General features: G+C 43.8%; 1 protein-coding gene across 2 annotated transcripts in view; it reads left to right on the top strand.

Moving 5' to 3' along the window:
• Positions 1 to 14,207, top strand: part of ITPR2 (inositol 1,4,5-trisphosphate receptor type 2) — a 319,703-nt gene that overhangs the window by 122,921 nt on the left and 182,575 nt on the right. For both annotated transcript variants that reach the window (XM_075898795.1, XM_075898803.1), the window contains exons 22-24: positions 8,237 to 8,430; positions 10,949 to 11,081; positions 11,949 to 12,006. In XM_075898795.1, the coding sequence (XP_075754910.1) occupies positions 8,237 to 8,430; positions 10,949 to 11,081; positions 11,949 to 12,006 (385 nt within the window). The remainder of the gene's footprint in view (positions 1 to 8,236; positions 8,431 to 10,948; positions 11,082 to 11,948; positions 12,007 to 14,207) is intronic.

Genomic DNA, 14,207 nt, shown 5'->3' with positions numbered 1-14,207 from the left:
GGGACTCTTTGTGCATTTCAAAGCTGACACCGCGTGCAGCCCGGAGTCAGCTGTACGCAGAGTTCCGCATTCCTCCTTTGGGAGCTCTTGCACATTTCAAAGGAAGAATGTGGATATGCCTATCGACCAGTCGACTAGTCAATTAACCACATTTTAACATCCTTAATCTAGACCTCACAATCTCTTCTGATTCATCACAGCTCAATTGCCTCAATAACCTTCTTTTTCTAGGTCTCAGGGTTCATTGCCACCAGGCTTCTTCTGTTGCAGGAATTAGTCTTTGTTTCTAGGTGTTTCCATGTGTGTCTTTTGGTGGGGAGGCAGAGAAGAACTTTGATGTCACTCTCCAACCTTAAATAGCTTTTGTATATGGCAGTAATCCTTTGTCTTCTACTTTAGTTCCCACACTGGTATTCCAAGATGGAGTCCAGTACTAGGTGACTCCATCACATGGCCATGTAGGGCCATAGCAGCCATTCTTTAGAGTGTCCTCATTTGTAGATGAGCATCTTCTAAAACCTGTTGTTTTCCTTAATAGCCTGTTCCAACCACCAATCTAGACTGATTGCATTCCATCTAGCAGGCATTCGCCAGGTGTAAACATAATTATAATAGGTGCGCAGACAATATTCCTAACTTCTGATACAAAAATTATGTATGTATACAAATATAATCATATTTAATAAATCATCACCTTTCCAGTGATACTTTACATGCCCCGTCTTGCACAAAATACATCTTAGTTATGCCATAATCCAACCATAACCATATCTCCATGAAGAATATGGGATGCAGTGTCACAACAGGTTAATCAAAACTACAACAAATAAGTAATTTCAGGGTGATATTTAGAAATATTTGACACCGCAAACAGGGATGATATTTGAAGTTTACTATTCCATTTACCCATTGTTTCCTCTACTTTTCTGTAAGTTTGGATGAGAGATGAGGTGCCTAAGCATGAATTTTCTAAGTAGCCTATGCTGCCAGGTTCTTATCACATTGCAAGATATCCTGAGGACATAAGCACCATGGCAATACTGAATATATTTGCGAGACCTCAATACATCTGGCTGTACAGTATTTAATAACACAAATGTATCCAGGTTTTGTGAGGTAAACATGTTTCCTAGAACTTGTTGTTCTGTTTATTTTATGTGTTCAGTTTGTCATACATTGGCTGCAGAACCTCTCATTTACCTCCCCCCCCCTTTTTTTTGTAAGAAAGATTGATGGATGTGTTTCTCTTTCACTGGACAAGTTAATGAGCAGTTTTTGGAGTGATTGCCCCCGGGCATTTGTCTTCCAGCTGATCATTAAGCACCAGATTTTAAAAAAGAATCCATCATCCAACAACTCCCATTTATACACCTAAAAGTAAGATTTCCAATGTTGTTCAGCACCCAAGAGCTCCCAGAATTTCTTAATGGGAATTCCTCGCTGCTCAAATCTGATTGAAAACATGTTGTCTTTTAAAAATGCCTTTCTGAGAGCTGAGCACTCTTGAATACCTTTCTGCAGCTCTAAGTTCTAGAGCACTTTTGAACCCTAGGAATCCAATCTTATTAAAGTCAACGGAAGTTTGGCCATTAATGTCAATGGGAACAGAATCAGTCCTTTTGTGACTGGTATGAATAGGAATAGAAATGCATAATACTAGGTATATATTTAGCTATATTTGTTATTTTGGATAGAGTCTTGTGTTCAGTCAATAATATTTTTGCAGAAAATGTTTTCAGTCTATTTTTTTAAAGTATCCTCAACAGTTTTGTATTTACTACCTGATAAAGTGTAAAATAAACCGAGGGCCAAATAGTGATCCCTTTCCTCTTGCAGAATAGTACCGTTTGCCATGACTGGTTCCATTGCTGCCCAGCAGGCTACTTGTGCAGAAAGAGGACTAGGGATGTAAATGAGTCCACTAGTTGACTAACTGATAAGCCTAGGCTTATCATTTAATCTCGTTGACTACTCACTTCTTCAGGCAGCCCAGCTCTTACTATATTTAAAATGCAGAGCCACAGCAGGGGTAAGTCCCGGACCTGGACTGAGCCGGGCTGCTTTCCCTCATCAACTACTAGAGTAGTCGATAGAATTTTTATCAACTACTTGATTAGCCAATTAACTGCATCTTAACATCCTTAAAGAGGATGGGCATCGTAATCTGGCCCTAAAAACCATTAGTTTAGGTAAAAGGTAGCAGTCAACCCTGGAAACTGAGGTCCATTTTTTATCCACAGCCTAGGTATGACATGGAGCTCTGCTTTCTCTGAGCTTCCTCACGCTAACCTATGCACCTCATCTGCATCTATATGACACTTTCCATATTATCCCTAGTTCACCAATGAGACTACCAACAAAGGTTCCTAATTGTATGAGAGTTGATGCTGCTTGTAGTGCTATTGATTCTGATCCAAAGGGAACAGCATGGAAGCCACTGGCTGGGAACAATTTTAAGACAAGGCATAGCTTGCCAGTTCCTTTTCCAGTAGTTTTTCTCCCTGACTATGGCTTGGTCATTGAACGTTCATGCCATATTGCATAGCACCTTGCTGTTTGTTTTTATTTTGCTCTGAAACCATTTACTGGTCTAAACAATTCTATCTGGACATATGTTTAATGCAGAAAATGAGGTGTCCCAGTATCTACTATGGCGATTACATGTTCTTTATAATTTAATTCCTTGGAAATCAGTCTCATCTTAGAGAGGCCATTATGTTGTCAATTGTGCCAAATTATGTGAGATTATGTGCCAGTTTAGTGAGAATTAATGAATTGATATTCATTAGGAAGTTGTGATCACCAGAATACAATGCAATGAAAAGGAGGTGCACAGTTGTCTTTCTAAAAGATGACAATCATGCTTTTTTTTTTTTTTTTAGCCCCTTATTTTAGTACCTGTCAATCTGTAACTCCTTTAAATGTCTATCAGACCTACATTGGTTTACTCATTGATTATATTATATATTGGTGAATAAATCACTTATCTCTAACTCCCTGGACATATTCTGTATTAGAACTGTGAAACCATAGCAGGATATACTTGGGATTCTTTACAGTGCAACTCTGGATAAGAGTCTCTCAAAACACATTTTGTGCTCAGTAGCTCAGTAATTCTCAGGATTTAGCCCAATTAGTAACAGCGAAGGTGGCAGGTTACTTTATGATTGTATTCTGGTAGCACTTAGGTGGAAGGAGAAACAAAGTACAGTAGAGTCTAGGAATAGAACACAGGGCACTATCCACAGGACCATGTTGATTGGATGTAATAGTTCAGAAGTACATACCTATCTCTGGTTCATATTTTCTGTAGATCTGATTTACCCCCTTGTTGTTTTAAGGCAGGTATTTACACTGAATGGCATATAGGTTGTTGTGTTTAGGTCTCTTGGAGGAAACCTCTAAAAATCAAGTTTCTGTCTACTCTTCATGAATGTGCCTAAAAGCACAGGCTGCTCTGAGTGTCTTGTGCACCTTCTGTCCCTCCATTGTTGTGCTCTGTATGTGCTGGTTCTGGTCGCCTAAACCTGCTGTATGTTAATTTAAAATAGAATTGCTGCTACCTTGCCATTTGCTAAGATGTCGAATAAGATTGATTTGCCTGATACTGCCTTGCCAGTGTGGTTGATGAAAAGAAAGCTAGATTGGTAAAGAGGGCCCTATCCATGGCAGCTATCAATATTAAAATTGATGAAGCAGGCTTTCCCCCCACTAAATAGCTTTACAAGGGAAAATGACAACCACCTTTAGCTGATCTTCCTCTAGCTATATATTTCAGTCGCACAAGGGTTGTTGCTCAAGGAATGTTTGGGAGGAAGGTGAATAGTGAATCCATTGTTACTTTTCCTTGGCTATTAGTTCTGTTGTGGTGCTGCCTTGCATTCCCCCTTACTTCCTTGCACTTCCTACCTCTGTTGTTAGCCTTGGCATAGGTGCCGATGCCTGGGTGCTCTGGGACTGCAGCACCCGCAGAGGAAAATAGTGGTGCTCAGCAGCTACCCACACTCTGTCCCCCCAGCGCTTCCTGTCTGCTGCCAATCAGCTATTTGGCAATGGGCAGGAGAGGGAAGAGGCAGAGTGTGGTGCCTTCTCCCCTTCAGGAAAGTGAGTGAGCAGACATGGGGATTGGGGATAATCTTGATTCTGTCTTCCTCTCTCCTTGCCCCCAACATGCAGAGCAGCACAGCTGATCTGTTGTAGATGGGGAAGAGATTACTATTCACTCTGAAGCAAGAGAGGAACCAGCCCATACTGAGACTGTCACAGTTTGATTTCTGATCTGCTCCTGGCCAAATGCCATTGTGCATTGCCCTTGATCACAGTTTATGGAAGGGGGAAAAAGTCTAGTCCCTATATTGCAAAGTACTTGGTCCTTTGCTGTTTCAACAGGATATATCTGAAAGAGGTTGGAATACACAGGGAATTTCCAAGCAGAAATTGCATGCATGTATACTGAAGACCTAAATCCAGTGGACCCAGTTCTGAGAGGCGTGCCGGGTGCTTTCAGTGCCCATTAGGATAATTACAAAGTACTTCTCAAGATTTGCTTTTTTAGAAGGAAATTAGGATTGCCATAAAAATCTAGAAGACTTCTTCTCGGTTGCTTCAGGGGGTAGCCGAGTTAGTCTGTATAGGATAAACTTTAAAAAACCCCAAATAGTCTGGTAGCACTTGAAAGACTAACAAAATGTGTTGATGGTGTCATGAGCTTTCATGGGCACAGCCCACTTCATTCTTCACTTTGTGGTCCAGTTTTCCTGTATTCCAGTTGTATGTAGCACAAGACAACTCCATTGGCTCGTCTAATGCAGAATTCATTAACTTTCCAAATACCAATGAATTTACTGAATAAACACCTTGACTCACTGTTGAATGGCATTCTGAAATATCTATTGCAAATTGGTAAAAATGTAACTTCCACCTACATTTTTGAATTAATGGTATGCACAGCTACCCAAGGAGTGATGCAGTCCCGTGATCTTTCACGGTCAGCTTTACTTTTGTTGTTGCTGCGTTATTTCTTAAATCAAGGGGATACTTAATATTCCTACAGCTACACTTTATTGTCAGTAGACTGAGCATCTGAAAGGACAAGGTGTGATAAATGAGATTATCCATTTCAGAAATTGGTTGTCAATACTGTTAGAAAAACCCAACTTAAATGGATCCGCTTTACAGGTCAAGGGACCCGATTCTCCTTTTCGTAAGCCTGTTTTACACTCATGTAACTACATTGTAATCAATGTAGATAAACTTTGTTTAGCACTTTAGGGGAGAGGTGATCCTAGTTCCATGTTTTTTGCAATTTAAAGATCAGTTCTGCCAGATAAGCAATTTCCAGCACCATGCGGTAGCCAGCGATCTGTTAAGCAAGATAATAAAAATATTTCTAATGTGTAGGAAGTTAGGAGGATCAGCCAATGTATGACCTCGATGTTAGTAATTAGTCTTCAGTCTGGTACCTAATGCTTTTTCCCCCCCTAGTATGATGCAAAAAGGTCAGAAATGGTTTTCCCTCTTAATTTGTATGGATGTGAAGGGGTATTTTCAAAACCCAGTTCAGACAGATTGCACACCCGTCTGAATGCTGAGTAGGATCTGAATGTGACACTAGTCTGTCTTGTTCGCTTTGAAAAAGCAAACTTTTTCTTCTTTTTAAGTCAGGGTTAAAGGCCTCCTCTTTCCTCACATACAATACTTGAACTCCATGAATGGTGGCAAAAAAGGTAGAAGAGGATGATATAGCTTGCAAAATATTATTGACCTTTTTGTAGCAGATTATACAGGCTGTTGCAGTTACTTTAATCATGAGGTATCCTGAAGACACTCAAGGAACGACTTAGAATTTTCCAGAGGAGGGCGTATTTTCTCTTCCAGTCTTTGGTTTGCTTTTGCATACTTTAGGGCTACGTCTACACTGGCCCCTCTTCCGGAAGGGGCATGTAAATTTCACTAGTCGTCGTAGGGAAATCCGCGGGGGATTTAAATACAGTGAACCCTCGTTTATCGCGGTAGATAGGTTCCAAACCCGACCGCGATAGCTGAAAATCCGCGAAGTAGGCTTTGAAAGCCGCGGAGGGGCTCCGGCGGGGGAGCAGCCCAGGCGCGCCTGGGCTGCTCCCCCGCCGGAGCCCCTCCGCGGCTTTCAAAGCCTCGGGGGAAGCCGGCGGGGGGGCATCCCAGGCGCGCCTGGGCTGCTCCCCCGCCGGAGCCCCTCCGCGGCTTTCAAAGCCTCGGGGGAAGCCGGCGGGGGGGCATCCCAGGCGCGCCTGGGCTGCTCCCCCGCCGGAGCCCCTCCGCGGCTTTCAAAGCCTCGGGGGAAGCCGGCGGGGGGGCATCCCAGGCGCGCCTGGGCTGCTCCCCCGCCGGAGCCCCTCCGCGAAGTCGTGAATCCGCGATGGTCGAACCGCGAAGTAGCGAGGGCTCACTGTATCCCCCGCGGCATTTAAATAAAAATGTCCGCCGCTTTTTTCCGGCTTTTAAAAAAGCCGGAAAAGAGCGTCTAGACTGGCCCCGATCCTCCGGAAAAAGTGCCCTTTTCCGGAGGCTCTTATTCTTACTTCAAAAGCCGGAAAAAAGCGGCGGACATTTTTATTTAAATGCCGCGGGGGATATTTAAATCCCCCGCGGATTTCCCTACGACGACTCTTGAAATTTACATGCCCCTTCCGGAAGAGGGGCCAGTGTAGACGTAGCCTAGGTGTTTCCACTCACCGTTAACTCTGCTTAGAGGGGGGGATCTTTTTCCACCATTATCTTATCTTACTCCATTAATCCACATCTGTGAGATACAAGTAATGAAAAGACTAATTTACAATGGTAGGAATCCTTATGTCTTTGTCCTAAGCAAGGCCCAAATTCTTCCTCCTTTTCTTCTTCCCCCATCCTAGAATGTAGATAGTCAAAATTCAGAGTAGAAGAACAGCACAGTTTGTGTGAACAAACCGCTTCCTCACATGATGTTTGATCCAACTCCCCGCAGAATCAATAGAATTGCTAGATGAACTGAGCTGTTTGGGCTAGATGAAACTGGAAAGCTTAGCTCTGAGGGAAGAATTTCTTCCTAGGCAGAGCCCAGTCAAGGAACTGTAACTTTACTTAAAGAACATTTTGATATTCAGATTGGGTTATAAGATCTGTCCCTTTCCCAGGATTTTCCTGACGTGGAATGGTTGAGCGAATGGTGGGAGAGCCCTACTTTATGAGAATGTGGAGGTTTTTGCCGTAAGAACATTGGTTCAACTTGTAGGCTCTATATGTCTTATGAAGTGTGTTTGTGTTCAAAGCTGTGAATGGGGACATTTTTAGTACATCCAAATAAATGCTTCAAAATGCCCTGTTCCTTGCTGTTCAGAACACTGATTAATGTAAACAGAGGGAGTAATTGTGCTGTGTCAAGAAATTATGCCCTATCTCTGTTAAACAATTAGAAAAACTTTTTGTGCACCTATAGATGTAAATGTACACAATAACCAATTCATTGATAAAGTGATCAAATGGCTCAGAGGTTTGGTAATAGGGGACAGTATACAAAGCGTTTCTGCCTTCAGGTAACTGGTTAAAATCAGTTTAGGTCTGTAGATACCAAAATCCTTAGTTACTGATGGCTTCTTAGCATTATGTTAAAAATCATTCATTTGCCTCAGTCCAGTTCCTAATGTGCATGTGTCTACATCCCCATCATTGAAGGTTTAGATCAACAGATTGGACAAAAAAAAATCTGTCAGGGATGGCCTGGGTATACTTAATCTTGTCTCAGTGCAGGAGGCTGGCCTAGGTGACCTCTTGATATCTCTTCCAGTCCTACATCTTTGTAAATCTACAATTCTGTCACCAAAACCACCATACCAATTGACAACCTTATGGAAGATCTTCATGGAGAAGTCAATAATGAGAGTGGACATGGAAACTGAACTATACAGTCTTTCTCACAGGTGTTCACTGTAGAGCAAGATTAGAAACACATGGATGAGGAGAATGAGGGTTTGGGGAGCCTTGTCTATTGGCCCGTCCATTGGCCAACAACTATGTCCTTTGCAGAAGGGTGATGTGTCAGATTTATTTAGCTCCAAAACAATAGGTATTTTGACTTGACTCCTTCCCTTCAGTGCAGCTTTAGATGGGAAGAGATTTAGTGCTTAGTAAGTCTATTAAGATTATGTGTGTGTGTGTGTGTGTGTGTGTGTGTGGTTTTGAAAGTTTCAACAGTTGTATGACTTTTTTTGGTAATACCTAGGAAACAATGTTATGAGGACCATCCATGGTGTGGGAGAGATGATGACGCAAATGGTACTGAGCAGAGGATCTATCTTTCCCATCAACATACCTGATGTACAGCCAAGCCTCCACCCAAGCAAGCAGGCCAGCACCATAGAGAGCGAAGATGTGACTGTGATGGACACCAAATTAAAAATCATTGAGATTTTACAGGTGAAAACCAGGATAGAAAATTACAAAGCAGCTAGGTCATTTTAATCTTTTTCTTTAGTCTCTGAATTCTGCAACCCAGTCTTTCTTGGATTGAGGAGTATCTTTCTCCAAGGGTTGCACCTCAGCATGGAGAAGGGTACTTGCACAGTGACCATAAGGGGTGGCAGAATCTAGTCCTTAAAATCATCCCAAGAAATGTTCTCTAGAGACAAAGGATGTCTACCCAGATTCACTTATCCTAGTTTTACATCAGTATAATCTCATTGACTTCAGTTAGTTACACTGTTGTAAATGAGGAATAACTAACAACAGAACAAAGTCCTAATACACTGGAGAAATGCAGGACTAGACTTTCTGAAAGCCCTCTCCAGATGTTTGCTGGTGGACCTCAGAACAGAATTTGGGCCAGTGTCCTTTTACCCTAGCCACTCCATGAGGTACTAGCACATGTCCTTACTTTTCTCACCTTGTGCTGCTGTAATTTATATGCCACAGAATCTGTTATTCTGCATATCAACTCCCACATCCTGTAAGTGCACACACGCTGTAGGAGTTTTTCAGTATTTTTTGTAAATTCTGCTATTTGTTGATACAATTTGTCACTTTTGAAGCTTTCAGTTTGTACCGAATGTTTATGAAGTATGCCTTTTATATTTCCTTAATTACAAGTTGCGGAAAGACTAGCACTTGCTAGGTCATGCTTGCTGTAGCATACGTTTATTCCACATGTGATAGACTGCATATTTCAGGGCCCATAAATAAGCAGAAGGTAGTGCCAAACTGCCTGGAGAGCTCTGGAAAGGGTTTACTACCCAGAGCATCACTCCCACTTCCTTGCCCTCTCCTTGTTCTGGGACGGGCAGTAAGCAGTGATTTTTGGGATACAGCTGACTTTCCTTTCACACCTGGCCAGCTCTACTGGCTGGCACTTGGGAGGTCCGAACCATGGTTCCTACTTCTTCCTGCCCACTCCCCCCCCCCCAGATGCTTGCAAGAGAAAGCATTAGGTGAGGCAGCCCCTCCTGTCCCTTCTGCATTCTAGCCTGTGTCTGAGCAGGTCTGATGCAGATCCACATGGAGTTGGAGAGGTTTTTCCCTCACTGTTACGGCTGTGTTACACCAGGGCACAATCCTGTCTTATACAGTAGAACCTCAGAGTTATGCACACTGTGGAAATGGAGGTTGTCCGTAACTCTCTGAAATGGAGGTAACTCTGAACAAAGTACAGTTAACGAACAATTGGTGCCAGAAGAGTCAGTCAACTGCTGGCTCCAGGTCCAGCAATAGACACAGGATTCAGCAGCAGCTGAGTTCATTACTCAGCCCCAGCACGAGAACATCAGAGTTAGGGACTGACAATTCAAGCCGATACCTATGAAACTGGCAGTAAACACTCCGGGAGCAAAACAAGCAAAACCAACAAGTATTGTGCTTGTATTGCATTCTGAAGGTGGGTACATCTGGGCTGCCTGTCTCCTCTAACCCACTCTCACTCAGGGATCAGCCACTTACAGTAAAATGGGGGGAGGGCTGCAAACATATCCCCCTCTGGGCAGAGGGGTGAGTGTGTGGAAACAGCATGTTCTAAAAACAGTACACCCCTTTCCTGATCAGGCAAGGGGGATAGGGATGAAAGGGTGCTGCTCCTGCTCTGCTGTCTTGACCTGGCTGCCCCAGGATCTTGCTGTAATTTGGGTGACCCTTGAGTGGGAGTGGGTTGGGGGGCAAGCAGCCCAGATGTGCCTACTTTTAAGATGCATTACAAGCACAATATAGTATTTGCGTGGGGGTTTTTTTTTTTTTTGGTCTCTGCTGCTTCCTGATTCGTTACCACCAATTTCACATAGTGTCTGGTTGACTATTCAGTCCATAACTCTAATGTTGGTACCTTTTGAGGTTCCACTGTGTGCTTTTGTGTTACCACTCCCCTTTCTACTGGTTTTATACCACAATACAAGCACAATAAAGGTCAAGCACAGCTAAAAGAGGAAAAAAATGTATGCAGATCCAAATCTTGCTGTCCTTAGGCACTTACTGAGCCAGATTCAGAACCCAGTTGCCTTTGTGTAAATTGAACAAGCGAGTTGTGTTTCTTTAAAAAAGTAATCCTCACAAATAATCCTTTATTGCTTTTAGGTTTACATTAACTGCCACATACCCCCAAAAAGCAAACACCAGCCAGGATATCACCACGTGTGTTTTGCACTGAAAGATAAATGATTGGGTCTTTGTTTCCATGCAGATGTGGAACAGTCGTCTGATTCAGTGGCCAGGTCCTAAAGCCTGAACTGATTGTGATATTCTCAATGAGGGAGGTGCAGCCTGAATGCCTCATTGCAGTGGGAAAAGTCAGTCCCAGGAAATTAAATCACAAAAAGTATCGTTTGACAAATATAGCAGTTGTCTGTTCAAGAGTGCACTTGAACCCACTTAAAATTACCTCTCTCTCGCCTCACAAAACAGGTTACCAAATAATAAGGAAAAAAAAGTATCTCATTGTAAAACACTTGTCTTGTAGTTTATCCTTAGTGTGAGACTGGACTATAGAATCTCCTACATGCTCTCTATCTATAAAAAAGAATTTGGAGATGATGGCGAGACAATTGATAGTTCCACCATCGCTTCACCGGACTCACCAGGGCTTGCCTCAGGTAACTGTTGCGATCACATTACAGTTTATTATTGCAGTAATCTGCATAAGCAGCCAACTACACTACTTCAGAAAGATCCACATTACTCCAAACTGAAAGCTAGGAGGGGAGCCCACAATGATGACTATTTTCTGGGCTGCTGCTCTCTAATTAAAATTTGATTCAGTTTCCCTATGACGGTGATGTATTATTCATTTGTACGCTTCCCAAAGGTTTGCTACGTGACATAACAAACGAGAGTGTGAATGGACCATGGAGTAGGGATGGAGAGAGCTGCACGTTGCTCTGTTTTTCTTTCTCCTGTCTTGTGTGCCTTGTGGCAGAACTGAGTTTTTCAGAGGGATGTAAATGGAGGTGGGGCTGATGAACCAATTTGCAGAGGAGGTGTGAATAGATCAGTGGCACAGAAGGAAACCCAGACCTGTCTGTAAAGAGACGAGAAGGGGGTATTCTGGTTTTGATAGCAGAACAGAGAGGGTGGGTGCAAATGGAACGGCAGTTAACTATAATTCTTCTGCAGGTTTGTGTCTGCTGATTTGGGAGGATAGTTACATCAAAGAAAACATAAACGATGCAGCTTGCAAAATCTTGGGGGGGGGGAATGGGCCATCTTTATGTTCTGTTTGTACAACACATAGCACAATGGGGTCCTGCTACATAACAAGAGCTCCTAAATGCTAGTGCAATATAAATAAGAATAAGGTGCCTCCTTATTAAGGCAAAATTCCCATTGGCTGCTTCAATGGAGTTTTGCCTGGCTAAAGAGTCCGTAGTTGGGCCTTGAGTTTGTTGCACATACTTACGCAGAGCTGAAAGTTTCTTTAGCTATGCAAACTAAATTGTGGTCCTGTGATGTGTTTTTTGCAGCAATTGTTCCTGACATAGATGAGATTGCAGCTCGGGCTGAGACAATGTTTGCTGGCAGGTATGCTCAATGAAGGTTATAATTCTGTCTGGTATGTGCCCAATAACACCCAACTTCTATCAGATTTTTGTTTCTAATTGACTGTTTCCACTTATTTTTTGCCACAAAGCATGATCTGAGACAGAGGAGGTGGTGGAAGTAGTAGATTCTGCTGTAGCCAGATGTTAGACATGACTTGATACCATGATGCTTATATCTGGGTTCCAAACGCCCTCAAATTCAAGTGTCTATGGATCTGGTTTGGTGAGTTGTGGGATTCCACTCCATCCCCAAAGCTCAGGAGGGTTTGGATTCAGATTTTTTGGTTGGTTCATAACTCTCTGTTATGGTTTGTCTACATGGGAAAGGAAAACTACTATGTGGATTTGGATCAGTATAGTTATACTGGTGTAACTCCCTATACAGGTACTCTCATTCCAGTACAGGCAGTCCCCGACTTACGCGGATCCGACTTATGTCGGATCCGCACTTACGAACGGGGCTTTCTCGCCCCGGAGCTCACAGGCAGCGATCCGCTACCTTGACCTCCGGGGCGAGAAAAGCTGCTCCCGGTGCCCCTGGTCTGCTGGAGACAGTCCCCAGCAGACCAGAGACACCGGGAGCGAAGCCGCAGCAGCGGCGGGTTCCCGCGCTTCTGAGGCTTTGCCAGAGCAAAGCCTCAGAGGCGTGGCACCCCGCTGTCGCTGCGGCTTTGCTCCCGGTGTCTCTGGTCTGCTGGGAGGGGGGGGGGGGGCGCAGCTAGTGTGCCCCCCCCCCAGCAGACCAGGCTTGTGGACCCTGGGGCAGAGCAGCTGGGGCACTGCCGGTTGGTCCTGCAGCGCCGCTCTGGGCACTACTGGACCAACCCGGCAGCATCCCAGCTGCTCAGCCCCAGGAGTCCTGATTCAGCCGCTGCTGGTCAGTTTCACCAGCGGCTGAATCAGGACGCCTGGGGCAGAGCAGCTGGGGTGCTGCTGGGTTGGTCCAGTAGCGCCGAGGAGCGGTGCTACTGGAGCAACCCAGCAGCACCCCAGCTGCTCTGCCCCAGGCGTCCCCAAGTCAGCCGCTGCTGAAACTGACCAGCGTTGACTACAGGAAGCCCGAGGCAGAGTTGCTCTGCCCCAGGCTTCCTGGAATCAGCCGCTGAACAGTTTCAGCAGCAGCTGACTTGGGGACGCTTGGAGTTCTTAAGTTGAATCTGTATGTAAGTCAGAACTGGCGGTCAGTTTCAGCAGCGGCTGAATCTGGAAACAGTTCCGACTTACATACAGATTCGACTTAAGAACAAACCTACAGTCCCTATCTTGTACGTAACCCGGGGACTGCCTGTATAAGAGCCTTTTCCTGGTTTAATTGTCGCTTTGGAGGTGGCTTAAGCTAAGCCAAAACCCCCACTCTTATTCTGGAATAAGAATGTCGACATAGGGAAAATTGTGCTGGTATGTCTATGGCTGTGTCTACGCAGCAGGGCTTAACTCAAAATAAGCCATGCGAATTGAACTAAGTCAATTGCGTATCTTCTTTCGAAATAGCTTATTTCAAAATTGGGAGCATCTACACAGCACTTATTTCGCAATAGAGCACTCTTCCTCTGAGTTCCCTTACTCCGTACAATGAGGGTTACAGGATTCGGAGTAAGAAGTCCTCCAGCTTGACAGTTTTTTGAAATAACTGCCTGCTGTGTAGACCTGGATTAAGTTATTTCAAAATAACGCTAGTTATTTCAAAATCATGTTGCCGTGTAGACATACCCTATATTGGTTTAACTCTAGTGGTGCACTTATAACTGGAAACATTTTCTGTGTAGACAAGCCCTTACACTCTAAAGATATTTAGCCAGAGCTCAGGAGAAGGAGGAAAAATATCTGAAATGACTGTTCTGACGTTTCCTCACTGAGGATGTCCCCTATATGTTCTCAGTCTTTGTCAACAAGAGGAACTTTTCCAGTTCTGTCCCTCATCTCCCATAATGAAAAACATACAGCTCTGCTGTGGCGTTTCGCACCCGCATCTTTGAATTGAACACTGAGTTTGAATGGCTTCTTGGAAACACTATTTCTGCTTTGATATACTAAGTGTGAATCTGTTTTCTGTCCTTCCAGATTATAAATATGATTCCATGGTGCTTTGGGCAATTTTTATTGTTTGGGTTTTTTGGTTCATTTTTCCTAAATGAAGTTTTAGCAGCAGCTAAAAGGGGAAGGAATCAAGGGCCAGATTCA

The sequence above is a fragment of the Pelodiscus sinensis genome, chromosome 1 (assembly GCF_049634645.1).
Source record: "Pelodiscus sinensis isolate JC-2024 chromosome 1, ASM4963464v1, whole genome shotgun sequence".
NCBI classification, from domain to species: Eukaryota; Metazoa; Chordata; order Testudines; family Trionychidae; genus Pelodiscus; species Pelodiscus sinensis.
The sequence above is the reverse complement of the archived record's forward strand: the minus strand, read 5'-3'. Positions and strand labels throughout refer to the sequence as shown.